At 44.0% G+C, this 27,282-nt stretch overlaps 1 protein-coding gene across 3 annotated transcripts in view; it reads right to left on the bottom strand.

Moving 5' to 3' along the window:
- The window catches only part of LOC115203824 (rho guanine nucleotide exchange factor 28-like), a 103,089-nt gene that overhangs the window by 60,308 nt on the left and 15,499 nt on the right, over window positions 1-27,282 (bottom strand). For all 3 annotated transcript variants that reach the window (XM_029768853.1, XM_029768854.1, XM_029768855.1), the window contains exons 3-9: window positions 21,639-21,789; window positions 20,836-21,246; window positions 16,200-16,383; window positions 15,799-15,988; window positions 11,980-12,064; window positions 9,540-9,586; window positions 5,759-5,822 (exon numbers count right to left, since the gene is read on the bottom strand). In XM_029768853.1, coding sequence (XP_029624713.1) covers window positions 5,759-5,822; window positions 9,540-9,586; window positions 11,980-12,064; window positions 15,799-15,988; window positions 16,200-16,383; window positions 20,836-21,246; window positions 21,639-21,789 — 1,132 coding nt within the window. The remainder of the gene's footprint in view (window positions 1-5,758; window positions 5,823-9,539; window positions 9,587-11,979; window positions 12,065-15,798; window positions 15,989-16,199; window positions 16,384-20,835; window positions 21,247-21,638; window positions 21,790-27,282) is intronic.

Raw genomic sequence — 27,282 nt, 5'->3', positions numbered from 1 at the left:
GCTCCAGAGCACTCAGGACCTCAGATTGGGGCGAAGGTTCACGTTCCAACAGGACAACGACCCTAAGCACACAGCCAAGACAACGCAGGAGTGGCTTCGGGACAAATCTCTGAATGTACTTGAGTGGCTCAGCCAGAGCCCGGACTTCAATATCTCTGGAGAGACCTGAAAATAGCTGTTTAGCGACGCTCCCCATCCAACCTGACAGCGATTGAGAGGATCTGCAGAGAAGAATGGGAGGAACTCCCCAAATACAGGTGTGCCAATCTTGTTGCGTCATACCTAAGAAGACTGGAGGCTGTAATCGCTGCCAAAGGTGATTCATCAAAGTACTGAGTAAAGGGTCTGAATACTTATGTAAATGTAATATTTCAGTTTTTTATAAATGTTCAAACATTTAAAAAAAACTGTTTTCGCTTCGTCATTATGGGGTATTGTGTGTAGATTGCTGAGAAAAAATCATATTTAATAAATTTTAGAATACGGCTATAATGTAACAAAATGTGGAAACCGTCAAGGCGTCTGAATACTTTCCGAAGGCAATGTATATAAATAAATATCTGGTGTGTATAAACAGTGTTACTAAAATACAATGTACAGTAGTACAGATATTAGAATAAGCTACATACTGTTCCCCGGGCGTCGAAGACGTGGATGTCGATTATGGCAGCCCCCCCCGCACCTCTCTGATTCAGAGGTGTTGGGTTAAATGCAGAAGACACATTTCAGTTGAAGGCATTGAGTTGTACAACAGACTAGGTATCCCACTTTCCTTTTTACAATATTTAAATACACAGTGTGAAACGGGAGTGACCAGTGGTTCAATGTCTCTATAACATGAAACAGCAGTGTTGGCTGCGAGTGCATTTGTTCGTGAGTATGAGGTGTGTGTGTGTGTGTGTGTGTGTGTGTGTGTGTGTGTGTGTGTGTGTGTGTGTATGATAGCTTGTGTGTGTTTTGTGGTAGTGAGTGTGCATCACCTGGTAGATGGCTAATGATGGCCTGAGCTGTTTTTTAGTTTACTCGGTCTTGGCTTTGAGGCACCTGTACTGTCTCTGTCTGTCTGACGGTAGCCGAGTGAACGGTCCTTGGCTCGGGTGAATGAGGTCATATTGGCCTTCCTTTGACACTGGGTGCTGTAGGTGTGTAGGTGTCCTGGAGGGCAGGCAGTGTGCCCCTGGTGATGCATTGGGCAGACCGCACCAACCTCTGGAGAGCCCGGCAGTTGCGGATGGTGCATTTGCCGTACCAGGCGGTGATACAGCCCGTCAGGATGCCCTCAATGGTGCATCTGCAGAAGTTCGTGAAGGTCTTAGCCACATTTCTTCAGCCACCTGAGGTTGAAGAGGCATGGTTGCCTCTTCACACGGTCTGTGTGAATGGACCATTTCGGGTCGTCAATGATGTGCACGCCAAGGAACTTGAAGATTTTCAACCTCTCCACTGCGGCCCTGTCTATGTGAATGGGGGCTTGCTCTCTCTGCTGTCTCCTATAGTCCACAATCACCTCCATTTTGTTATTTTCTACAAACGTCTCCCGGCATTATACCTGAAGCAAAAATTGCCATTGGCTGCACAGAGCTGCATTAAGAGAAATCCCATGCAGGCTTGTTTACAAGTTAGAACACTGAATGTGATATGTAATCTAACCCTCGATAAGGCTGATGAAAATAATTTTTACAAATAATGAGGATTTCTAATTTAAGTGTCTCATTATTTCATATAGCCTATACTTTCTCGTTCTGAACTTCTAACGCGAGTAGGATGCGTGTGGCTTCGTGACAATGACAAAACGAGCAGCAGTTCAACAATTTGACAGCTCTAACGCAGTTACACCTGCGACTCTGCCAAAACACCAGCTATGCGGGTGTCGGCTATCACGTGTTTGCACTTGATCTGATTGAATATAGGCCTTAATGTCAAGTGTCCCTGAGCAATGCTACTTTTTAGATGGAGTTGTCAAATTTTCGCACAATTACTGACATGATTCCAGGAAACTTTTAGCAAAGTGCATAAATATATTCTTGTCAATAAATATGTGGCCGATCTCTGTTATGGCCATAGACCTGGTGGCGAAACAGGAAATTCAGGTTATTGTCACCTAAGAGGTTGTGAGTTCAATTCCCAGGTGTGGTAGCATCCCAAGTGTGCTAATCAATGTTGAGTTCAATTCCATTTAAGGTCAAGTCATTTCAGAAAGTAAACCCAATTCCTAAATGTCCAGGAATGGAAATAATTGAATGAGATTTTCTGTGTACTTCCTGAATATAGTTTGCTGTTGTGTATTTAATGAGAAAGTATAGTTCAGCTGTAGAAATACATTCAAAGTTATTTCCACAGTAGCAGGTAACTTACTACAAAAATTAAAGGACTTTTATTTAACAGTTTGTGCCATAAGCACATCTAAAGTATCCTATTAGTTTAAATGCAATTGCAAGTGAGGCATGCCAAGTAAATTTGTAGAACTGGCCAAAAAGCCACACGGGAACATAGCTTAGTGATGAGCTTTGTGGGCACTAAGGACCCTGGGACTAAACACCTCCCTCTGCAACTGGATCCTGGACTTCCTGACAGGCCGCCCCCAAGTGGTAAGGGTAGGAAACCCACTGTTCCCAGGTAGGCCGTCATTGTAAATAAGAAGTTGTTCTTAACGGACTTGCCTAGTAAAATAAAGGTTAAATAAATTGTAAAAAAGTATAAACCATGTTGCTATAGGTATAATAGCAATGTTAACCAGCATATTGGTGTTGAAAACAATGTGCAGGAGCCAGCAGCAGAGTGAGGAGACGAGCCCTTGCATTAATTGTCTAAAAAAGTGACCTCGTACAACGATGTGTACTACTCCCTTCACAGAACAGCGCAAACTGGCTCTAACCAGAATAGAAAGAGGAGTGGGAGACCCCGGTGCACAACTGAGCAAGAGGACAAGTACATTAGAGTGTCTAGTTTGAGAACTAGACACTTCACAAGTCCTCAACTGGCAGCTTCATTAAATAGTACCCGCAAAACACCAGTCTCAACGTCAACAGTGAAGAGGCGACTCCGGGATGCTGGCCTTCTAGGCAGAGTTGCAAAGAAAAATACATATCACAGACTGGCCAATAAAAATAAAAGATTAAGATGGGCAAAATAACACAGAAACTGGACAGAGGAACTCTGCCTAGAAGGCCAGCATCCCAGAGTTACACATCAGGTGCTTTTACTTGCATTGCATTCCTTACTGACAACAGAGAACTCCTGAGAGTATCAAAATCTGCTCTCTCACCTTCTCACTTACACACTAACTGTCTTAACTACGAGAGAGAGAGGATAAACCACTTCTCCAAGCTTTTTGGCCCTATAACAAAGATCAAACAGCAAAAACATATACATGATAAAATGAAAATCTTAGAATCAACTGTTAAAGACTACCAGAAGCCATTGGATTCTCCAATTACATTGAATGAACTGCAGGACAAAATACAAACCCCTCCAACCCGAAAAGTCCTGTGGTGATGATGGTATCCTAAATTAAATCATAAAATATACAGACCACACATTCCAATTGGCTATAATTTAACATCATCCTCAGCTCTGGCATCTTCTCCAATATTTGGAACCAAAGACTGATCACCCCAATCCACAAAAGTGGAGACAAATTTGATCCCAATAACTACCATGGCATATGCATCACCAGCAACCTTGGGAAAATCCTCTGCATTGTCATTAAAAGCAGACTCGTACATTTCCTCAGTGAAAACAATTTACTGAGCAAATGTCAAATAGGCTTTTTACCAAATTACTGTATGACAAACAAACAAAACAAAGTCAAAGTCTTCACATGCTTTGTTGATAACAAAAAAGCTTTGGACTCAATTTGGCATGAGGGTCTGCTATACAAATTGACGGAAAGTGGTGTTGGGGGAAATACATACAACAAGTGTGCGGTTAAAATGGCAAAAAACACACATATTTCTTTCCACAGGGCCTGGGGTGAGGAATCTGAAGTCAAATGTCTACTGATGATCTGGTGCTTCTGTCCCCAACCAAGGAGGGCTTACAGCAGCACCTAGATCTGTCCCCAACCAAGGAGGGCCTACAGCAGCACCTAGATCTTCTGCACAGATTCTGTCAGACCTGGGCCTTGACAGTAAACCTCAGTAAGACAAAAATAATGGTGTTCCAAAAAAGGTCCAGTTGCCAGGACTACAAATACAAATTCCATCTACACACCGTTGCCCTAGAGCACACAAAAAAACTGAATGGCCTAAACATCAGCGCCACAGATAACTTCCACAAAGCTGTGAAGGATCTGAGAGACAAGGCAAGAAGGTCTGCAATGCCATCAAAAGGAGCATAAAATTTGACATACTAATTAGGATCTGGCTAAAAATACTTGAATCAGTTATAGAACCCATTGCCCTTTATGGTTGAGAGATCTGGGGTCCGCTCACCAACCAATAATTCACAAAATGGGAGAAACACCAAACAGACTCTGCATGCAGAATTCTGGAAATAATATCCTCTGTGTACAACATAAAACACCAAATAATGCATGCAGAGCAGAATTAAGCCAATACCTGCTAATTATCAAAATCCGGAAAAGAGCCGTTAAATTCTACAACCACCTAAAAGGAAGCGATTCCCAAACTTTCATAACAAAGCCTGATGGAGAGATGAACCTGGAGAAGAGTCCCTTAAGCAAGCTGGTCCTGGGGCTCTGTTCACAAACACACCCCACAGAGCCCTAGGACAGCAACACAATTAGACCCAACCAAATCATGAGAAAAAAAGATCATTATTTCCAATGTGTCAAGTAATTAACAAAAAAACAGAGCAAACTAGAATGCTAGTTGGCCCTAAACAGAGAGTACACAGTGGCAGAATACCTGACCACTGTGACTGACCCAAAATGAAGGAAAGCTTTGACTATGTACAGACTCAGTGAGCATAGCTTTGCTATTGAGAAAGGCTGCCGTAGGCATACCTGGCTCTCAAGAGAAGACATGGCTCCCGAGTGGCGCAGCGGTCTAAGGCACTGCATCTAAGTGCTAGAGGCGTCACTACAGACACCCTGGTTTGAATCCAGGCAGTATCACAACCGGCCGTGATTGGGAGTCCCACAGGGCAGCGCACAATTGTCCCAGCGTTGTCCGGGTCTGGCAGGTGTAGGCAGTCATTGTAAATAAGAATTTGTTCTTAACTGACTTGCCTAGTAAAATAAAAGGTTCAATAATATAAAATAAACACAAAAATGTGCACAGTACCCAGAAAATTAGGTGGAAACTGAGCTGCACTTCCTAACCTCCTTCTAAATGTATGACCATATTAGAGACACATATTTCCCTAGGATTACACAGACCCACAAAGAATTCAAAAACAAATCAAATTTCATAAACTCCCATATCTATTGGGTGAAATACCACAGTGTGCAATCACAGCAGCAAGATTTGTGACCTGTTGCCACAAGAAAAGGGCAACTAGTGAAGAACACCATTGTAAATACAACCCATATTTCTGTTTATTTATTTTCCCTTTTGTACTTTAACTATTTACACATCGTTACAACACGGTATATAGACATAATATGACATTTGAAATGTCTTTATTCTTTTGGAACTTATGTGAGTGTAATGTTTACTGTTTATTTCCCTTTTGTTTATTTTCTATTTCACTTGCTTTGGCAATGTAAACATATGTTTCCCATACCAATAAAGTCCCTTAAATTGAAATTAAATTGAGAGAGAGAGAGAGAGATAAACAGATAAATATATCTCACCTGTTTGTAATGTTGAAAGTTCCTCATCATCATCCAGAGAGAGAACGAGCTGCTCTTCAAAACCCTTTTTGGATTTGAAATGATACAAAATCTATGAGGTTTATTTGAGGGTACATATTGGGTGAACAGTTTACACATTACAGCACTTTTTGTACATAGTCCCCACATTTTAGGGGACCAAAAGTATTGGCAAATTCACTTATGTGTATTAAAAAAGTCAAAAGTTTAGTATGTGGTTACATCAAGCTTGTGACCCCCCCCCCCCCCCAGAGGGGTCTGAATACTTTCCAAATGCACTGTACACCTTCAGGGTGGAGAATGAATGGCCCTGCTCGGAAAGCTCCTGTAAGAACAGAGAGCTCTGAAAAGGAACAATTCCTTTATTATCAATACAACCCTCTCGTGGAGGGTGCCCTTGCAGACTGTATAGTAGCAATACCGTTCGAAGGTAAAACCCTTGCCATCAGATTGGACCTTTCAGGGGCCAAAAAAACCCACAGATTTAAAATCTGCTGCCGTGGTTGCCAGACCTGCCCATGAACCTGGGACAACAGGTCCCTGCTCAACGGGAATTGCCGGGGGTCCCCGCCTAAAAGGCTGTATAGGAGTGTTGAGTTAACACATCCACGCCAAACGTCAACCACAATGACAATACACAAGGACCTCTCTTCACTGGCCAGAGAACAAAGAAAGAAGGGGACCACTCACAGCAGGCTCCCAGGAGGAGTCTTCCTTCCCTTCTTTTCTCATCTCTCACCTCTAGTCCACATCAACGCTGCTATCAGCTCAAGGGCAGCAAGTTTAACCAAATTGGTGCTATGATGGCCTGCCGGAAACATGGAAAAAGCAGGGTTCTGACGAAGAGTGACGATGACTACAACACAGCCAATGAACTTCTCCATTGGAGAACAATACACTGCACGCAAAACTCTTATTTCCTCAAGCAAACAGCGTGAACGGACTGAAAATGATTATGTGTTGATGTGTGTGTAGTAAATGTGATTTTAGAATGTGTGTGATACGTTTTTCTGACAAAGGAAAAGTATACTGTTTGGTATTTGTGAGATCGCACAGTCTTCACACAGGTGGTGGAAGACATTATGAGAGTGTACAAAGTACCCTCCATTTATGTGGACAACTGATTAACTCATGTCCTGCCATAAGTCACAGAACAATGCAGGCGATGAATGGGGCTGACCCAACCCCAGAAACTATTCCCTCAACTGAACCAATCACAGAGCTCCTGACGGGAGGCCTCACCTCTTCCTGTCCAGGACTATAAACTGAATGTGTGAACACCACTCCTTGTGTTTTCCGACACCGACCAGCCATGGTTGCTGTCATATGAACCACAAAACAATCCAAAGATGCCCCACTTCTGGGATTCTCTGGACTACTAAAATCCTTTGTTTTGGACTCTGCTTGCATGGAGAGTTATCTAAAGACCGTTGGTTCCAGACAGATAAGAGAGTTTTCCAGCTCAACCTCACCTTCTTTTCCCTGATTTGATGTGATCATGTAATCTGTATTTCTCCTTTAGAAATACCTGTCTCTGTTAATTTTATATTTGAAATAATATTATAAATATGTTAGACAAACTCCCTTATCCTTTTTCTTATTCTGATTCGTACATTTTTCCCATCAAAATCTCCACTATTCATTCATCCTGTACATTCATTGTTTTATCCTGGATATTTCTAAATAAATCCTTTGTAAAGACATCTACTGTCAAGAATGCATTACCTTGACATTTTAGGAACTTAATTGCCTTCAGAATTATAAGTTAACCGTAGTTATAATTGTAGCTATTTTAAAGTTTCTTGCTGACTTATAGCAAGTGGTGCCCCGTTAATAATGTCATATTAATAAGTGTACACACTCCCTTACAAGGCGAATGATCTCCACGAACCAAGGCCGCTGAATCAGGTCCACAGGGGGAAAAAGCATAAAGGAGGGTCCAAGACCACTGTTGTGCGAGATCATCAGTTCCCAACAGAGCACTGAGGTCCCTTATCCAGAAAAACAGCCCACAATGCACGTTTTCTCGCAACACTTAAAGATCTACGTCGGCCCTGCCGAACATTTCCCATATCTGGGAGGCCCTCAAGAACGAGGGCTCCTCCTGGATAGCAGACCCGCACCCGTGTTGAGGCGCCCGTGGCGAGGGAAAGTGCGCGCCGCTCCACAGCAGTAGTGAGCGAGCCAAGGATAAGAGGAGGCAAGACCGCACCCCTCCGCGTCTGTTGATGTATGCCACCACTGTCGGTCCTCAACAGCACATGCTGGCCTGCCAACAACGGAAGAAAACACCTTAGTGCTATGTACACCATCAAAAGCTCCAGGTAATTGATGTGCAGTGCTCTCTGCGACACTGTCCACAACCCTGAAATTGAGCTGCCCTCACACAGTGGGGGGGGGGGGGGAGTGCGCGTCTGTCGATCACCTTGCGGAATATAACTCAACCGATGAGGGTCCCCAAAGACAAGAGCCGCGGGTCCCTTCAACAAGCCAGTGTTCGTAGGCATGAGAGGGACACCCGGAGTGATCGGTTCAGGTGGTTCAGGTTCAGGTGGTTCAGGTTCAGGTGGAGTCTCTATCACCCACCGCTGGAACGGTCGCATCAGCAACAATCCCGGGGGAACCACAGCTATCATAGAAGCCATCATCCCTAATGTGACTGAACCAAAATTGGGCCAAGCAAAGACGGAAACCGGCCTTCCTCTCCAGGGACAAGAATGCACGATTCTTGGCTGAGTCTAACTCGAGACTCAGAAAGGGAATGTGCTGAGACGGGGTCAAACAGCTCTTCTCTTGATTCACTATGAAACCCAGAAGCTGAACATGGGAAACCAGATGGATATGTGTAACGCACCACCTGCTCCCTCGACTCCGCTACCACCAGCCAATCGTCCAGGTAGTCTATTATCCCGAGCCCCTGACATCACATAGGTGCCAAATCCTCCCTCCACAAAAGTGCGAGGCGAAAGCCCAAAAGGGACAACCAGAAACTCGGAGGCTACAGCCTCGAAATGGAACCTCAGGAATTTTCCGTGAGGGGGATATATGGCCACATAAAATGATGTGTCCTTCTGGTCAACGGAGGTGAACCAATCACCCGGGCACACTGACTGTAACAACCGGCTGCTCGTGAGCCTTCTGAATTTGTAGACCCTGAAGGGCTTGTTAATGGCACACAAGTGAGCAGACGTGTAAGTCATTTCATTCATGAATTGCCCTTCGTGCCCGCTCGCATACCTTATAATTCTGTATTTCTTTGTGACTAACTTGTATACAGGTAGACCAGAAAAAGCCACATCCCTGATTGGCAGATGAATGGCAATCGTGATTAGAAGCACCTGCTGGTTTGAATTAAATTGCACCTACACACTGAAGAAGGCTGCAAAGCCAAAACGTCTCCTATTCTTAACGTCTGCTATCCCTGATGCAGTGAAAAGAATACAAAAAAATACAAAATTAAGTAAGCTTTAGCAGATAGCCATGCACGCACGCACGCACGCACGCACCTATGAGCAGAGGATGAGGTGAATGTATGTGGGCAGTCCATTAGCGAAGCACTGCTCAGAATGGTCATAATGAAACACACACAATAAGGCAAGAAACTTTCCCAGAGAACGAGCAAACAATGTGTGCACACATTAACTCTCATCAGCCTCACAAAAGCACATGCACACAAAAAAATAACAGATCCACACATGCACACCAAACTCATTGATGTACCAAGTAATTTCATTTGAAAAGAAAAGCAGGACAGTATACTTACTCTAACCACCAGTGTAAGGTCTTCTACTGGCAGCCCCCTGCCTAGACCTGCAGAAGAGGAGAAAGACACTCAACGACACCCTTTAACACCCTAAGCAGTGATTTTTCACAAGAAGAGACAGGTGACCTCTCCACTAAATATGCTGGAATCACTGCTTGACTTCTAGAACCTCTAGCTATGTCCTGTTCTGCCAATATTCTGCAGGAACTAAGAAGTCTATAGCAGCGGAGCTAAAGCAACAGGGAAAAAAATGGTAGAGAGTGGTTGTTATGTACAGGTCTATAGATCTGTAGTGCTTCCTTCCAGTCTAGCTGGGGCTGCTGAGGGGTGAGGTCGATACTGAGATAAGACTTCCTGTCCTGTCTCTCTATGTATGCATCGATATCAAGCCTGCCGTCACTACGGTTACCAGAAACGAGAGAGAGAGAGAGAGGCAGCGTGTGTCTGAGGAGATGTGTGTGTGTGTGTGTGGGGGGGGGGGGCACCACCGCAGCCCACCCAGAAGAGAGAGGGAATGAGTCCCACCCTAACCTCTCACCTACACCACTGATTTTTTCACAAAGGGCTTTCTGTGTGTGTGTGTGTGTGTGCATGCGTTTGTGTGTGTGCCCCAAAAGGCTTGGTAAATTAAACTAATTACAGGAAGAGAGCGAGAGAAACAGTTGGAATTGATATCAGGATGTTGAAGTAAAACAAATCCGCTCTATCCGAGCAGCTGTGTAGCTTTACTTACAGCCTTTCACAGACGTTCTGTCTGTGACACAGACAGAGTGAGAGACAGTAAATATGGACAGCTTCTAGACGGAGAGGCCAAAGCTCTGACACACACTCACACCATGTCCAACACCTCATCTGTCTAGTGTGTGTGTGTATGGCTATTATTTTAAGTCATATTAGGTCATCCAAGACTTGCATCCATGAAGCTGTATTTACTGAAGGAGGCATCTAGACACACACCAGACAGGACCTTTTTCCCCAGAAACACACACGCAAACCCCAGACACATACATTCCACACACTTAGCATCGTAAGACAGTGTCTTCATCTTTTTCATCATCTCAACTGGTTCTTAGAAGGGGTCTCAGACCAACTGAATGTGAGGCCAACCACCGCTCTCTCGCTCCCTTCCTCTCCCTCTCCCTTCCTCCCTCCTCTGCTTTATTAATCTCTCTCATACAGACCATGGTTGGAAATTAACACACGCCAAATGCGGGTAGATTTTGTCATTGGCGGGTAAGAATGTATATTTCACCAGACACGTTGGCAGAGCATTTGGAAAAAGTTTTTTTTTTAATCCAAAGCCCAGATGTAAAAGTTGGTCGAACAGACAAGAAAGACTCATAAAGTGTGACTTTGTCCTCGTGTTTCTTGGCCAGTTACATCGTTTTGTTCACATGCTAAGTTGTTTTTCAATGTTAGTTTGAGTTTGCTGCAACTGTCTGCTGCTAAGAAGACATTGCAGTGTGAGATTGTTTTCATCACAGATAAGCAAGTTCCCAAATTACCACTGTAACATTTTCAGCTGGCCCCTTAAAGGGCCAGCTGAAAATGTTTGTCTCACCTAATGACTGTGCTTGATTGAGCTTGGACTTTTATTCATGAACTTTTAGTCATTGTTCAACTAGATTTATTTGTGTGCTTCTACATTTCTACTTAGGAGCACATCATGTACTCCTTATAAAAAATGTAAGCGTAGAGCCCTGAACTATAATAATAAATAAACCATGTCACTCAGCATTTTGTGGCAGGGCAGGCACTTTGTTGATTATTGATGTTATGTTGTAGAACTGTTTATCTGTTTTTATTATTGGATCTAAATACTGTACATTGGTTAAAAGACGCAGGTCACAAAAATGAAATAAAATGAAGCAAGTAAAATACTATATTACTAGTAATATATTTCTTGTTTTTTAATATTAGAAAGCATGCTCATCTGTTTTTTGTGCAATTATGGATAAACAAAATATTCTGGCTGGTAAAAAAAATCTGAGTTGCTAGTAAAAGAAAATGTACATTTCCCACTCCTTATCCCTGTGCAGTGTGTATCCTGTATAGCACGCAACTTGCTGACATCTGTGTAGTGAGTGTGCATCGTCTGTTCAGTTAATTTAAACACGCTCATGTACATGACACGTGTGTGCTGGCTGGGTGGTGTGTGTGGTGTCATGGAGGCACATACACGCAGGTCAGCGTGGTGTGTGTGTGTGTGTGCGTGTGTGTGTGTGGACTGGGCTTTGCCCTTCTCTCTGTGTGTCTCATGTGCAAACACTGTTCATGGCCTGGTCTTCCTGTTCTATTTGTGGTAACTGAGACTGTCCACTGGTAAATAGTGCTGTTTGGGGACCCAGGGAAAGCACCATGACTCTCTGGACAGAGTTTGTTTTGAAAGACTCATCACTAAGTTAAAGCCACAATCCTGAGTTTGGTGTTTCACCCTCACCTCCGTCACTGGTATCAGTTGTATGGACATCCACTCTGTCACTGTCCTCCATCTGAACATCAACATCACCTCTCAGTGCTGAGATCTGTGCCAAAAACAGGAGTTCTGTGACAACATGCTCTTAAAAATAATAACAATCATATATACTGTAGGTAAACTATACTATACACAGCCTATGAATTTCAATGTAAATGCATTCATTATATTATAAGGTTTTATTACAGTAAAACATAGTCAATTAATGAATTACATTTTCACTTAAGTATTTTTTGATGTAGCAGCTATACACACTGAATGGCCAGTTTATTAGGTACACCAATCTAGTAATGGGTCAGACCTTCCTTTGCCTCCAGAACAGCCTGAATTATCTTGTTCATGGAAACATTGCTCAATCGGTAACAATGGACCTAATGTGTGTCTGGAAAACATTCCCCACACCATTAAACCACCGTCACCAGCCTGTACTGTTGACACCAGACAGGATTGGGCCATGGCCTGCTTACGCCAAATCCTGACTCCACTGTTGGGTGATCGCGTGCCTACTTCTTGTTTTTAGCTGATAAGAATGGAACCCGGTGTGGTCGACTGCTGCAATAGCCCATCCGTGACAAGGACAAATGAGTTCTGCGTTCCAAGATGCCGTTCTGCACACCACGGTTGTACTGCGCCATTATTTGCCTGTTTGTGGCCCACCTGTTGGCTTGCACGATTCTCCTTCAACCTCTCATCAACGAGCTGTTTTCGCCCACAGGACTGCCACTGACTGGATTTTTTGGTTTGTCGCACCATTCTCGGTAAACCCTAGATACTGTGTCGTGCGTGGAAAGCCCAGGAAACTGGCCGTTTCTGAGATACTGAAACCCGGCGCGCCTGGCACCAACAATCATACCATGCTCAAAGTCGCTTGGTCACTCGTTTTGCCCATTCTAACGTTCAATCGAACAGTAAGTAAATACCTCGATGCCTGTCTGCCTGCTTAATATAGCAAGCCACTGTCATGTGACTAGGGCTGTGGCGGTCATGAAGTTTTGTCAGCCGGTGATTGTCAAGCAAATAACTACAGGTCTTACGGTAATTGACTGTTAATTAACATAAACACATTTAGCATCTCCTGGCTTCCATGCATAGCCTACAAGCCACTGATGCAGACCTTTGGAACATCTACATTTTAATAAATCCATGAAATATAGCCTACACCATCACAATAAATCCATTATTTATTTTAGACAGGTCTAAAGAAACATGATATGAAGAAAATATAGTACATTTCAGAAGAACAGAATAGCATACTCTGCATTGTCCTTATATAATGCCCTGATCTGGCTATGCAATATGGCTGTGGGCTACACTAGTTTGTTTAGCAGACAAGATTTGCTTAGAATTCAGTGGCATTGTTTTATATTATTTTATAGTATGAAGAATACAATTAAACAAAGCTGAAGGATATTTTATACAAATTATACTCCTATATGCTTAATTTAGAGTTATTCATGTAACTTTAGTTGAGATACAAATGTTGGGAAATGTGTTTTGACTTGTAATACATTCTAAGGCTGCATGATGATTTGAAAAAAGTCGCACGAAAGGCATGACCTCTGCTTTGTTTTTTTGCGCAGGCTGTACACACTTCATCAGTCTCTCATTCACAATTTGACAAGCTCTTGATAATGTCTCGAATTTCTCGGCTGCATCCCCTTTGTGTGGCCATAATGCCCCCTAAAATCCATGCCTTTTGCGGCAGGTGGCCATTGAGCCCTTGGGCAGAATATAATAATTATAATTCCTTTCTCCCTGCTGCGTGCCGAAGGACCTCTCACTCACATGACTCTCCATCACGTGATCGGGTCTTTCTCACAGGCTACAAGTGAAGACAGACACATTGGGTACACAACTGTGCACGTCCTCATCCAATTCCAAGGGGCATATTGAAGATATGGGAAGAACTGTCCACATTTACTTTTCATCAGCCAACAAGATGAGTAGGCCTAACGAACAGCAAAATCATTAGCCTATGTCAATCTACTATCCCCCATAGTACCAAAGTTGACCTATTCCATTTTGTACGAGAAATAAATATTACAAACATGGTCCGGGACAGTTGTGAGATGCGATCGATTGCAAATTAATACAACTACTAGAATAAAAAAACTGTTATAAGCAATGAGCCTGGCGCAACAGATGAGAACGTTTAGCTTAAAATGTTGATAAACTGTTGAGTTATTTCTTCACATTATAAGCACAGCAATGCGCACACGGCAGTAGGCTATAAGCGGGAATGTTACATTAGCAGGAAAGCACCATTCTCAAAAGTGACCACAAATGTGATTATGCATGTAATGCTTTTATTATAAAAGGTGAACTTTTATGGTGAAAATGATCTTCCCCAAACTCACGCGCTGTGTATGTATGCCAGTTAGGCTCTAAACCCATTGTAAAGCAGATTAATGTGCTTCATTTTAAGACGTTATTTGACCACTTTAGCTGTTATACAAACCTTATCAAAACATATAGGCCTATGGACTAGGCTACATGAGGTGTGCGACTATGATTTGAAAAGTCGCAAAAAAAGCATGCGCTGTTTGCCTAAAGCTGGGCATCCTTCACAAGTAATAGGCTAATATTGTCACCACTATTCTTGATTTAATCTTGTCTTTACATATACTAAATAATATATGTGTGAAATTAGCTTTGATTTAGAATGAACCATTATCATGCACCTGTATCAAAACAGGGGCAGCGGAAAAATAATACATGTTATCTATGCACTTAAATAGCGAATGGAGGACGCTTTGTCGTGGTTCATTTTCATGCCAGCCAGGTAGGCTATACTCCTGTTGTAAAGAGAAGCAATGTGCTTAATATTATGAAGGTTGAGAAATAAATATAGCAGGCCTAGCCTATAGAAAGCTGATGGGATCCTCCACTTTTTAATAGAGGCCATCACTCTGTTTTCTCGCACAATTGCATAGCCTATAGAAATGTTGCGCAACATGAGGTCATGGGCTCTCATAAAGTGTTTGATTAGATTTTCGATTACATTTGTATTGATGTCAGTGTGATTAGAGGAACAATAGAGTGCTGAGTACCAGGCAGTTAGAAAGTTTGGTAGGCTACTAATGAGCATCAGCAGTATCAGAGCTTGGAGAAGCCTAATTACCGTGACTAAACGCTCACATGGAATTTGACTGCCATCATGACTCGTAACCGCCGGTGTGGCGGTAATACGGTCACCATAACAGCTCTACATGTGACTCACTGTCTATAGGAGTGAACCATTTTGGTGAACGGGGTGGTGTACCTAATAAATTGGCCGCGTATTCATGCCACTATGTGGCATCTATGTCATTCAACAGTTAAGTGATAACATTTCCTAATGCCTCAGTGTGTGTAACATCCACATTACAAACTGTAATTATAGCCATTTTACTGCCTAAGTAAGATCCACCGGTTTGAACAAGTCCAAAAACTAGGCAAATCATGTGTGGATTAGTTAAAACATGTATTAGACAAATCAAACACCAATAGTTTGTTTTGGAGTTTGTTTAAGTCAGCTTTAGTTTTTCCTCAAAATCTTCACAATGTTTTCCTCCCTAATCCACTGGACTCACCTGAAGGGAAAAACACCTTGAGATAAACTGAACACTGGTCTGAATTCTTGGCCCATATCCACAAAGCATTGCAGGGTAGGAGCTAGGATCTGTCCATATAAACGTATTCATTATGATCCAAAAGGCAAAATTGATCCTCAGCACTCCTACTCTGAGACGCTTTGTGGATACGTGATCTGAGACGCTTTGTGGATACGGGCCCTGATCCCACCTGTCTGAGGATATTGTGGTCCGTCAGTTTTTCTCTGAGAACCAGGATGTTGTCCAGAACACTGCTCTCAGGGCCCCCCAGGAAGGTAAGGTTAAGGGTGCCAGACCCAGGACATACCCTTAGCACACAAGTCCTATCTGCCCACACAGAGCACACCCCGACAGGGGGAGACCTCTGTGGGACAGGGGGGCTGTATGGAAGTGAAGTAGGAAGGTATGTGTTAGTTATCTGATTGAGTTGGCAATTTTTTTATGACAATCATCACTCACACGAATCATTGCTCTTGGGTCGTTATGGTAAAAGAGACTGTGTTCTCAATTACTTACCTGGTAAAATGAAGGCAATAAATAAACAAACATGATGATGATGTAATCTTTTGTGATGCAGAGGCGGAGACTTACGTGGCAAGCGCCATAAAGAGGGTGTGGTCACCTCCGTTCTGAGCCAGCTGGAGGGGTGTGGCCCCCTCCTCATTTAGCAGGGTCAGTGCCCTCTGACCCCTGGGCTGGCCAATCAGGAAGCGGGAGAGACAGAGCAAACCCAGACGCACGGAGAGGTGGAGGAGAGTGTCCCTGGGCTGGTGCTCTGCAGAGAGAGAGAGAAAGAGAGTGACAGAGAGTTTATTTATTTTCCCCTGATATCCATACTTCAACTATGTGGACATTGTTTAAAAACTGTACATAGCTAAAAATATAACATTTGAAATGCCTTTATACCTTTGAAACATTTGTGAGTGTAATGTTTACTGTTCATTTCAGAAGATTTTTTCCACGTTTATTGTTTTAGTATTTGCTTTGGCAATGTAAACATGTTTCCCGTGCCAATGAAGCCTATTTTAATTTAATTGAGAAGGTAAGAGAGGGTAAAATAACATGGTAGTCAATGTTAATAGCATTGCAGACACAGACAACACTGTGTTCCATAAAATAGATGAATACAGACAGTATTTAGGCCAGAGGTGACCAGCCCTCCGTATAAGAACATTGTGGCCTCTTACATCTTCACTATAGATCACTCAACCTGGTATCCTTCACACGATATCTTCACCGGCCACACTTATTGTGTATACTCCACTCTCTAGACCTAAACACACATATCCTAGCTCCAGGTCAGGTGTGAATGCCGGAATACACTCTGACTGCGCACACACACAGTAGTACATGGTATGCACATAGATGGTATGCACTGTAGCTGGAACACATACATTTGGTATTTGCTATTTTATTAGGATCCCCATTAGCTGTTGTAAAAGCAGCAGCTACTCTTCCTGGGGTCCACACAAAACATGAAACATGACATAATACAGAACATTAATAGACAAGAACAGAACTACATGGTACCGTATGTAGGCCTACTGTAGCTAACACACAATCCAGATGGGTGTCATGCTGTGTGAAGTCTATCTAGACTATAAAACTGTATGGAGAATGCATACCAACAAAGCAGGTCAGGTATGTCACACTGGTGTTAGTTATTATACTGGCTTGTATCTTAGGGCAATGTGAAAAAAATTAAGTACCACGTTAGCTGCAAGTCCTTGGGAGAATTCACCCCTGTTTGATTCAGGCAGCATATCAAATGGCACCCTGTTCCCTATCTAGTACACTACTAATGACCAGAAATGGGGTGTCATTTGAGAGGCAACTTCAGTAACTCTTCCTCATAATGAAGAGATGAGACATTGAGAGTGACAGGGATTCCCATCCTGATCATGACATTGACAGAAGCCAGCAAGAGAGCATCAGAAGAGCCCAGACACACACACAAATACGGTAACCCTCTAAACCTGCTCAGCATGTTTTAATGAAGCCAGTGTGTTGGAGGGACCAGGTGGCTGCAGCCCAGAGCAGGGCACACACACATACATATGTTGTGTTTGATTACACACACTGAATGACACTTTTTAGGCGGGGAAATAGGTCAGTCAATGGTCATTGAACCTCTATACTTTCCAGCAAGACAAAGAAAGAAAGCTATAGTTGCTATGGATATAGGCCTATATCTCTTCATTCTAAATCGCTGTCCTAAACTTGAACGTTCTCTGAATATCTTTCTCACGCTGTGTTCGTTCCAACAGTTACTCATACTGTACCACAAATGCTTAACGATGTACCACATTACCATGACCAAGAACTGTAAATGAGGGAAAAATACTGTACCTTCCACGTCAAAGTTCAGTCAACAAAAAAAATGTATTAAAAAATGTCCTTAGACACATTATTTTAACAAACCTAATGCAATGCTAAATCTTAGCACTAGCGCTATAGGTTCGGGGGTGTGCCATAAATATTTGAGCTATTTTCACAACCGGAATTATGGCCGCAGTAGCTGGCGGTGGTGCGAAAAGGCTGGGTTTTAATGAATAAACAAGTTGTAGGTGTGTCAAGGTTTGCCCTTCACTGGCCAGTCAGAACATGCTCCATGGCTAAATATGTGGTTGCTTAAAATTGAGTATTTAGGGTCTTTTATGTGTTGCGTTGTCATCAACTCCAGTTTGAATGTTAATCCTTTATAGCCTAGTTTGTTAAAGAGCCTACAGAAACAACATGCATGTTGGCCTATCCCATATTTGCTAAATAGGTTTAACATGTTTGCAGTCCACATTGCAGTTCTAATTGCATGGCTTTCAATATGGAAATATATTGTTAAAATTAACATCCGCACTGATAAGGGCGAGGCCTACAGTACATTCCATTATATCTGCCATGTCAGAGGCATGGACTATCAGAACATTGTCAATAAGCAAGATTAAATTCACTATTCATAAAGCTTAAAAAATCTAATTCTAATCAAAACAACTTGTTTTAAATAGGCTACAGTATGTCTAAAGACAGGTATAGGTACCATAATTGCTCCCCGTGGGCATATAATATTAAGGTCGACTTTGGAGGCTTTTACGCACATCCAAAATTATAACGGGAGCTGGCTAAAATAATGATAAAAAGAATGTCAGCTCACTGTTTTGATGCTCCCAAACTTGATCTTTGAATAAAGATTTGGTGGTTAAAATGTATTTCAAAGAAGTCAAATGAGCCAAACCCTTTATTGATAGGCTGCTATTTGGCAAATGCAGCCTTCATTGAGGGGAGGGGAGGCTATGCTTCTTTTTTTTGTCAAATGAAATGGAAAAACAAGCAATCTGTTTATTAAAATAACAGCAATATTTCTAAATAGGATGGGGTCAGAAACATGATATCATAAGTCACATCTGTGTCGCTCTGTGTGCACATATAGGCCTACATGTCTTCAAGCATAATATTTGCACGTCTACACAAAATACTAGGCTCCTGCCAATTCTATCGTCAATTGTACCGTTGAGGCACATTCAAAAAAAGAAATCTGCCTTTGACATGGCATTACAGGAGGACTGAATAGTTTGGAAGAGCGTGTCTTTGGTAATCGGACGAGAGGCGCTCTTTGAAAATGGGGACAGGTAGCTTAAGTGGAATGAAGTACGCAGGTAAGTGAATTGTGAATCATTAAAAAGCATGAGGGCAAAAACCTCTCAGTAGACCATTTAAAACCTCTTTATTTATAGGCTGCTTGGCTAATGCATGGGCAGGATTTTTTTTTAAATGCACTTATGTGAAGCTACTAAGCCAGCCTTGATTAAGGGGAGGGGAGGCTATGCTTGTTTTTAACTAAATTAAACGAAATGGGGGGGGAAACCTATCATTTATTTTTTATGTTTCGAATACGAGATTCACCGGCACAAAAGGCACATCTCTCGTTCCGTGGGCACTGTGTGTCATGGCTGGATAGGCTGCAACATTATCAACTGCGTGAACATTAAGACCTGCTTTTTGTGGACCTTAAAACTTCCCATTAGCGCTGCATGAAAATGTCACTTCTGCGCTTGTTTTTAAAGACACCTCAAATATTCCCAACCCTCCTACCTCAGCGCCAGCGAGTTGATGTTAGTCAGGTAAATTGCCGAACCAGGCGTAAGGGCTGGAAAATGCCCGTTTTTACATGACAAAATTGCAAACTAATATGTGTTTGACATTTGCGCCTCCTTAGCGGAAGCGAAAATAGAGCCCCAGATGTTTGTCTTATTTGCAAAAGCTTCAAATTATATTTATAGAGAGAGAAAGACAGAGAGAGAGAGACAGAGACAGAGAGAGAGAGAGAGAATGTGAAAAGGAGAAAGAGCGAGAAAGACGGAGCGTACTGAGATTCCTGTCCCGTAGTGGAGACCGACACTCAGGCACACAGACAATACGCGACCTTTCCGATGAGACGGGCAAGCATTGAAGAGCACAATTTACAAAACACAATCCCCCCCTCTTACGTAAGAAGCTGTGGGTGAACTTGGTCTGTGGCTAGGATGGAGTGCTTTTCTCTATCTCCCTTCACTCTTCCCTTCTCAGTATGACACACACAGTCCAAACTAATGTTATCACGATCCTTGTGCTTTCAATAGCTTGATAAAGTTAAATAACGAGTTTTGATAATGAGTTTTGTGTGCATGTAGGCTTTCGTTTGAATCTGGCCATAGTGGTGCCAGTCTGTCTCTGCCAGCTGGTGGTTCTGTTGACCTGTTTGGCAAGTTATCCATGTGGCATTGTTGTTGTGTTGCATGCAGAAACAGGCTGGCACCAGAGATGATGTTTGTCTATAGTATTTCCTCCCTTACATGTAGAGACAATGTAACACCATATAAAAGGCTCATGTGACAATGAACCTAACATAAGCACATTGAAAGAGAGTATGTGTAGTCTGCATTATTGCCCTTACCATGGTTCCATGGCACCAGCCACAGTAAGTACAAATTGAGTTAAGTGAGTGTTGTTCTGTGTGTGTGAACACATTACATGGCACTATCTGTAATGTTATGACTGAAAAATGATGGCATTCATCTGAATACGTCTGTGTAGCCTATACAGAAGCTATTGTTTTCATTGTTTCATTTCAATAATTATTTATCTTTCTGAACAGGGACAACTGTCTTGGGGCATATCTTCCTTACCTGTTACTGACTGTAATCTATATGACATAGGCCTATTGGCTAAGTGGATAACTAGGATAGCTAGTTACCTTCTCTAGGTTGGCTGGCCTTGCCGCTCCACTCCAGAGGGTAGTCCAGGTTGGCCATGGCCTGGGTTATCCTCTCATCCATCTCCCTGAGACGACACTCCACCTCTGGATCAGGTCTGGGTCTCCCACCCCCATAGCCATCCTCCTGGTCTGTCTTCCCCAGATAGTGCTCTCCTGAGCCAGCACTCCTGTCTCCCTCCATGTTCCCCTCCCCTGGAGCTGCTGAAACCCTCCTCAGGACCTCCAGGTGGCTCTGGGGACTCAGACAGTCGCTATTGGCTAGCAGGTACTCGGCCACTTCCTGTGGCAAATCACAGACGTAGTCCAGCGAGGCCCCGCCTCCACAGGGCTTGGCTCTGCCCTCTGTGTGGCAATACGCTGTGACAGAGACAGTCTCCTGAAGGTCATGACCTGTGGAGGAGAGGAGACGAACAGACGACTGATGATGGAATATGACAATATGGTCTGAGAGTCCTGCTGACACCGAGGCTGTCCTAATATGGACACAATAAGACAAGAATAGTTTTCTGCTCGCAAAAATGAAGCTTGTGATCTAGCAACAATGTTTGGACCAACATGGTCTTCATTAAGTTAGGCAAACTACTCCTATGAATACATCTGACTTTATTAGAATCCATGTTATTTATGACCTAAAATTTTAATAAAAGGGGAACAACTAATGATAACTGGAGGCAATGACCCTGTATCAAACTAAGGGTTCTGTTCTAACCTCAGTCAGTAGCCCTGTGTGTGACTGTCAGACTGATCTGGGATCAATGGGCACCAGGAATTGTGGGGCTCACCTGGAACAGTGAAGCACAGAGACTTTCCATCCTCTGTTCTTTTCCCTACAGTAACATGGGCTAGTCTGGAACCTTCTAAAACCACATAGAACTCTGTCTGTTCTGGTTCTAGATCTGGAACCTGCAGAACAGCACACACTTCCAATTGGCCCTGAGAAGAGAGATCGACAGAGAGAGAGAGAGAGAGAGAGAGAACGACAAAGGGAGAGAAAGGGGGGGGTGGAAAAAGGGTTTTACTGTGTGATGTCACATTATGGTTTCATTGGTTTTCTATCTAGAGAGAAGAACAGAAAATGAGAAGAAGATAGACAACGCATCAACACATTCCAGTGACTGTTCATCAAGGCCACCATTCATAACGTTACATTATGGACTATAACTACTGTTCTCTGAAGGAAAGAAACAAGGTACAATACAATTATGGGGAGTCGTACTCTCGCGACTTTGATTGAAGAACTACAAATCATTAAAATCCAGACGGAAAATATTTACACAAGAAGCAACCTAATATTACACAGTCAAACTCTCAGTCATTTAGTAAGTTCACCATTCTGCCATTCTCACTGTTAAACATCGCAGTGTTCAACACAATGGCTCTTTGGCTCTCATAATGGCTCTGACAAGGCCAATGAAACTATGGGGAATGGAGTCCCGCCTCAACAGATAGTAAATGAAATGGCACATGGCAGACCTCCCAGACCTCAACCCTGCAAGATGCAATAGCCTGGGTATGCGCATCCTGCGCCTGCCTCATGACCCTCTCCTGTCCAAGCTGTAAGCACACTGTGGGCTACACTGGGAGCAGTGACATCCAAGCAATAAAACCTCACAAAACTGTGTGGTGATGCCCAACTCAACACAGCATACATATCCCCTGCAGTCAATCCTTTAAATAGCTGCTAGACCCCTGGTGGAGTGGGCCTGCTCGCCACTAGGTAACCTTTGGCCCTTCCTGCTATATGCCACCTTAGTCTCCAGGGGCAAACTGAGTACAGGAAGGGTGTACGGATAATGTGTGGAGGTCCCCAACACATTTAACTGAGGCCAAAGCCATGAGCAGGGAGGTCTTGTGGGAGAGGATCTTCAGATCCGACTCCAGAGTCTCAAAGGGGGCCGCACACAGTGCCGCCCGAAACCAGAGCCAAAACGCATGTAGGTGTAATAGGTTTAGAGACCAGTCTGAGACGTTCAGGAACAGCACAGGGGGTGGGCACCCAGTGTGGTTCTGTCAATTCCCACATTACGCGCTGAGATAGCGGCCATGTACACTTGGAGAATGCCCGACCGTGCTAAAAAAGCTCCTGTAGGAACATAAGGATGTCCCGCCTGGACCAACGGGGAGCCAAAATAATCAATGATAAGCCCTCCTGGCGCAACCCTCTCCAATGTGGGCTGAATCAGCTCCACGGGAGGAAATCGATAAAGGAGGGTCCGAGGCAACTGAAGCGCCAGGGCGTTCGTTCCCAACGGAGAGCTCGGGTCCCTCTGAGAAAAACAGACGACACTGCATGTTTTGTCACGATGTGGAAAACTCTAGGTTGGCCCTGCCGAACCTCTCCCATATCTGGGTAACCACCCAGGTGTGTAGCCACCTAGGACCACCCTGGATAGCAGATCTGGACCCGAGCAAAAGCAACTGCGCCCTGCTCCACAGCAACAGGGAGCGTAACAAAGAGAGGACAGGGAGAGACCGGGTCCCCCCTGCCTGTTGATGTAAGCCACTGTCGTCATGTTGTCAGATCTGACCAGCACATGCCAGCCCAACAACGAGGGAGAAGAAGCCTGAGTGCCAAATACACTGTCAGAAGCTCCAGGTAATTGATATGCCAGGCACTCTGTGCCACAGTCCATACCCTCAGAATCGAGTAGCCATTGCACAGTGTGCCCCACCCTTGGGGGGGATGTGTCTGTCGTGACCACCTTGCAGAATAACACCTGGCCCATGAGAACCGCTTGTGACAGTACCCTGGGGGTCTCCCCACTGGGCAAGTGCTCGCAGGCATGCCGAGGACACCTGAATCGACCGATTTAGATGAGATGTGTCCAATCCAGTGGCTAGCACCCAGCGCTGGAAAGGCTGCATTAATAATAGCCCCAGGGGAACGACTACTATCATAGAAACCATCATCCCCAGTAGGCGCAGGAATTGACGAAAACGCACTGTACACCACATCCGAAATTGGGCCAAGCAGAGCCGGAAACCAGAGCTGCCCGTGGGAATCAGCTATATCCGAATAGGTCAATCCCCAGTGTGGATCCAATGGCCTTTGCCCTGCTCCAACCTCCAGGCCTGCCACATCCTGATTATAGCCTATTTTTCTAAAGCCTATAACCAACATGACTTTTAACTTAACGCTCTCATGATGTTGATGAAAACAACAACAGCCAGGTCACGCTAACCCATCTGTGGTCTCTTGGGGGATCAGGAGTCATTAGATCAGGGCTCTGTAGCATGATCTTCTTTCTGAGTGATACACACACACACACACACACACACAGGTGACGTCAGGGGAGCCTGCCCTGAGCTACTGCAACAACAACAAGTTCAACAGCAAGTGGCCTGAATAAATAGCCTATTAGCCTCAAAACAAGAATGATTTCGAAAAAAAGAAGTCACATCTGATATGCTGACAGGACTCACCTACACATACAAGTGCACGCATGCACACACACAAACAAGCGCACTCACACGCAACCTCCTAGTTTAACTTCCCTGGTCTTTGAATAATGTACAATAACAACTAGTGGAGCTGTGTTCTGCTATTCACTGAAGTGCATAGTAGACCCGAAGTAGAGAAACAGGTTCTAATCCTCTTACAGAATCATAATAGGCCTGATCTGAATGGCCCTTATTAAAAACAAGTGACTTCGTGGGTCAGCTTTGATGAAATCAAATCAAATTTTATTAGTCACATGCACCGAATACAACAGGTGTAGACCTCACAGTGAAATGCTTACTTACGAGCCCCTAACCAACAATGCAGTTTAAAAAAATAAAGGACAAGAATAAGAAATAAAAGAAACAAGCAATTAAAGAGCAGCAGTAAAATAACAATAGCGAGACTATATACAGGGGGCACTGGTACAGAGTCAATGAGTGGGGGCACCGGTTAGTTGAGGTAATATGTACATGTAGGTAGAGTTATTAAAGTGACAATGCATAGATGATAACAACAGAGAGTAGCAGGGTTGTAAAAGGGGGGGGGGGTGCAAATAGTCTGGGTATCCATTTGATTAGATGTTCAGCAGTCTTATGGCTTGGGGGTAGAAGTTGTTTAGAAGCCTCTTGGACTTAGACTTGGTGCTCCGGTACCGCTTGCCATGCAGTAACAGAGAGAACAGTCGATGACTGGGGTGGCAGGAGTCTTTGACAACTTTTAGGGCCTTCCTCTGACACCGTCTGGTATAGAGGTCCTGGATGGCAGATGGCAGGAAACTTGGCCCCAGTTATGTACTGGGCAGTTTGCACTACCCTCTGTAGTGCCTTGCGGTCGGAGGCCGAGCAGTTAGCATACCAGGCAGTGATGCAACTGGTCAGGATGCTCTCAATAGTGCAGCTGTAGAAACTTTTGATGATCTGAGGACCCATGCCAAATCTTTTCAGTCTCCTGAGAGGGAATAGATTTTGTCGTGCCCTCTTCAAGACTGTCTTGGTGTGCTTGGACCATGTTAGTTTGTTGGTGATATGGACACCAAGGAACTTGAAGCTCTCAACCTGCTCCAGTGCAGCCCCTTCGATGAGAATGGGGGCGTGCTCGGTCCTCTTTTTCCTTTGGTTCACAATCATCTCCTTTGTCTTGATCACGTTGAGGGAGAGGTTGTTGTCCTGGCACCTCTCTGACCTCCTCCCTATAGGCTCTCGTTGTTGTCGGTGATCAGGCCTACCACTGTTGTGTCATCGGCAAAATTATTTATGATGTTGGTGTTGTGCCTGGCCGTGCAGTCATGAGTGAACCGGGAATACAGGAGGGGACTGAGCACACACCCCTGAGGGGCCCCTGTGTTGAGGATAAGTGTGGCAGATGTGCGTTACCTACCCTTACCACCTGGGGGCGGCCCATCAGGAAGTCCAGGATCCAGTTGCAGAGGGAGGTGTTCAGTCCCAGGGTCCTTAGCTTATTGATGAGCTTTGAGGGCACTATGGTGTTGAACGCTGAGCTGTAGTCAATGAATAGCATTCTCACATAGTTGTTCCTTTTGTCCAGGTGGGAAAGGGCAGTGTGGAGTGCAATAAAGATTGCATCTGTGGATCTGTTGGGGAGGTATGCAAATTGAAGTGGGTCTAGGGTTTCTGGGAAAATGGTGTTAATGTGAGCCATGGCCAGCCTTTCAAAGCACTTCATGGCTACAGATGTGAGTGCTATGGGTTGGTAGTCATTTAGGCAGGTTACCTTAGTGTTCTTGAGCACAGGCACTATGGTGGTCTGCTAAAAACATGTTGGTATTACAGACTCGGACAGGGAGAGGTTGATAATGTCAGTGAAGACACTTGCCAGTTGGTCAGCGCATGCTCGCAGTACACGTCCTGGTAATGCGTCTGGCCCTGCGGCCTTGTGATTGTTGACCTGTTTAAAGGTCTTATTCACATCAGCTGCAGAGAGCGTGATCACACAGTCTTCCAGAACAGCTGGTGCTCTCATGCATGTTTCAGTGTTATTTGCCTCGAAGCGAGCTTAGAAGTAATTTAGCTCGTCTGGTAGGCTCGTGTCACTGGGCAGCTCTCGGCTGTGCTTCTCTTTGTAGTCTGTAATGGTTTGCAAGCCCTGCCACATGCGACGAGCATCAGAGTCGGTTTAGTACGATTCAATCTTAGTCCTGTATTGAGGATTTGCCTGTTTGATGGTTCGTCGGGGGGCATAGTGGGATTTCTTATAAGCTTCCAGGTTAAAGTACCGCTCCTTGAAAGTGGCAGCTCTAGCCTTTAGCTCAGTGCGGATGTTGCCTGTAATCCATGGCTTCTGGTTGGGGTATGTACTCACAGTCACTGTGGGGACGATGTCATCGATGCACTTATTAATGAAGACAATGACTGATGTGGTGTACTCCTCAATGCCATCGGAGGAATCCCGGAACATATTCCAGTCTGTGCTAGCAAAACAGTCCTGTAGCTTAGCATCTGCTTTATCTGACCACTTTTTTATTTATCTAGTCACTGGTGCTTCCTGCTTTCATTTTTGCTCGTAAGCAGGAATCAGGAGGATATAATTATGGTCAAATTTGCCAAATGGAGGGCGAGGGAGAGCTTTGTATGCGTCTCTGTGTGTGGAGTAAAGGTGGTCCAGAGTTTTTTTCCCTCTGGTTGCACATTTAACATGCTGATAGAAATTTGGTAAAATGGATTTAAGTTTCCATGCATTAAAGTCCCCGGCTACTAGGAGCACCGCCTCTGGGTGAGCATTTTCTTATTTGCTTATGGCGGAATACAGCTCATCTGTCTTAGTTCCAGCCTCAGTCTGTGGTTGTATGTAAACAGCTTCAAAAAATACAGATGAAATCTCTCTAGGTAGATAGTGTGGTCTACAGCTTATCATGAGATACTCTACCTCAGGCAAGCAATAGCTCAAGATGTCCTTAGATATCGTGCACCAGCTGTTATTTACAAAAATACATAGTCCGCCGCCCCTTGTCTTACCAGACGCCACTG

The sequence above is a fragment of the Salmo trutta genome, chromosome 12 (genome assembly GCF_901001165.1).
Source record: "Salmo trutta chromosome 12, fSalTru1.1, whole genome shotgun sequence".
In the NCBI taxonomy this organism is placed as follows: domain Eukaryota; kingdom Metazoa; phylum Chordata; class Actinopteri; order Salmoniformes; family Salmonidae; genus Salmo; species Salmo trutta.
This window is presented reverse-complemented; position numbering and strand designations above follow the sequence as displayed.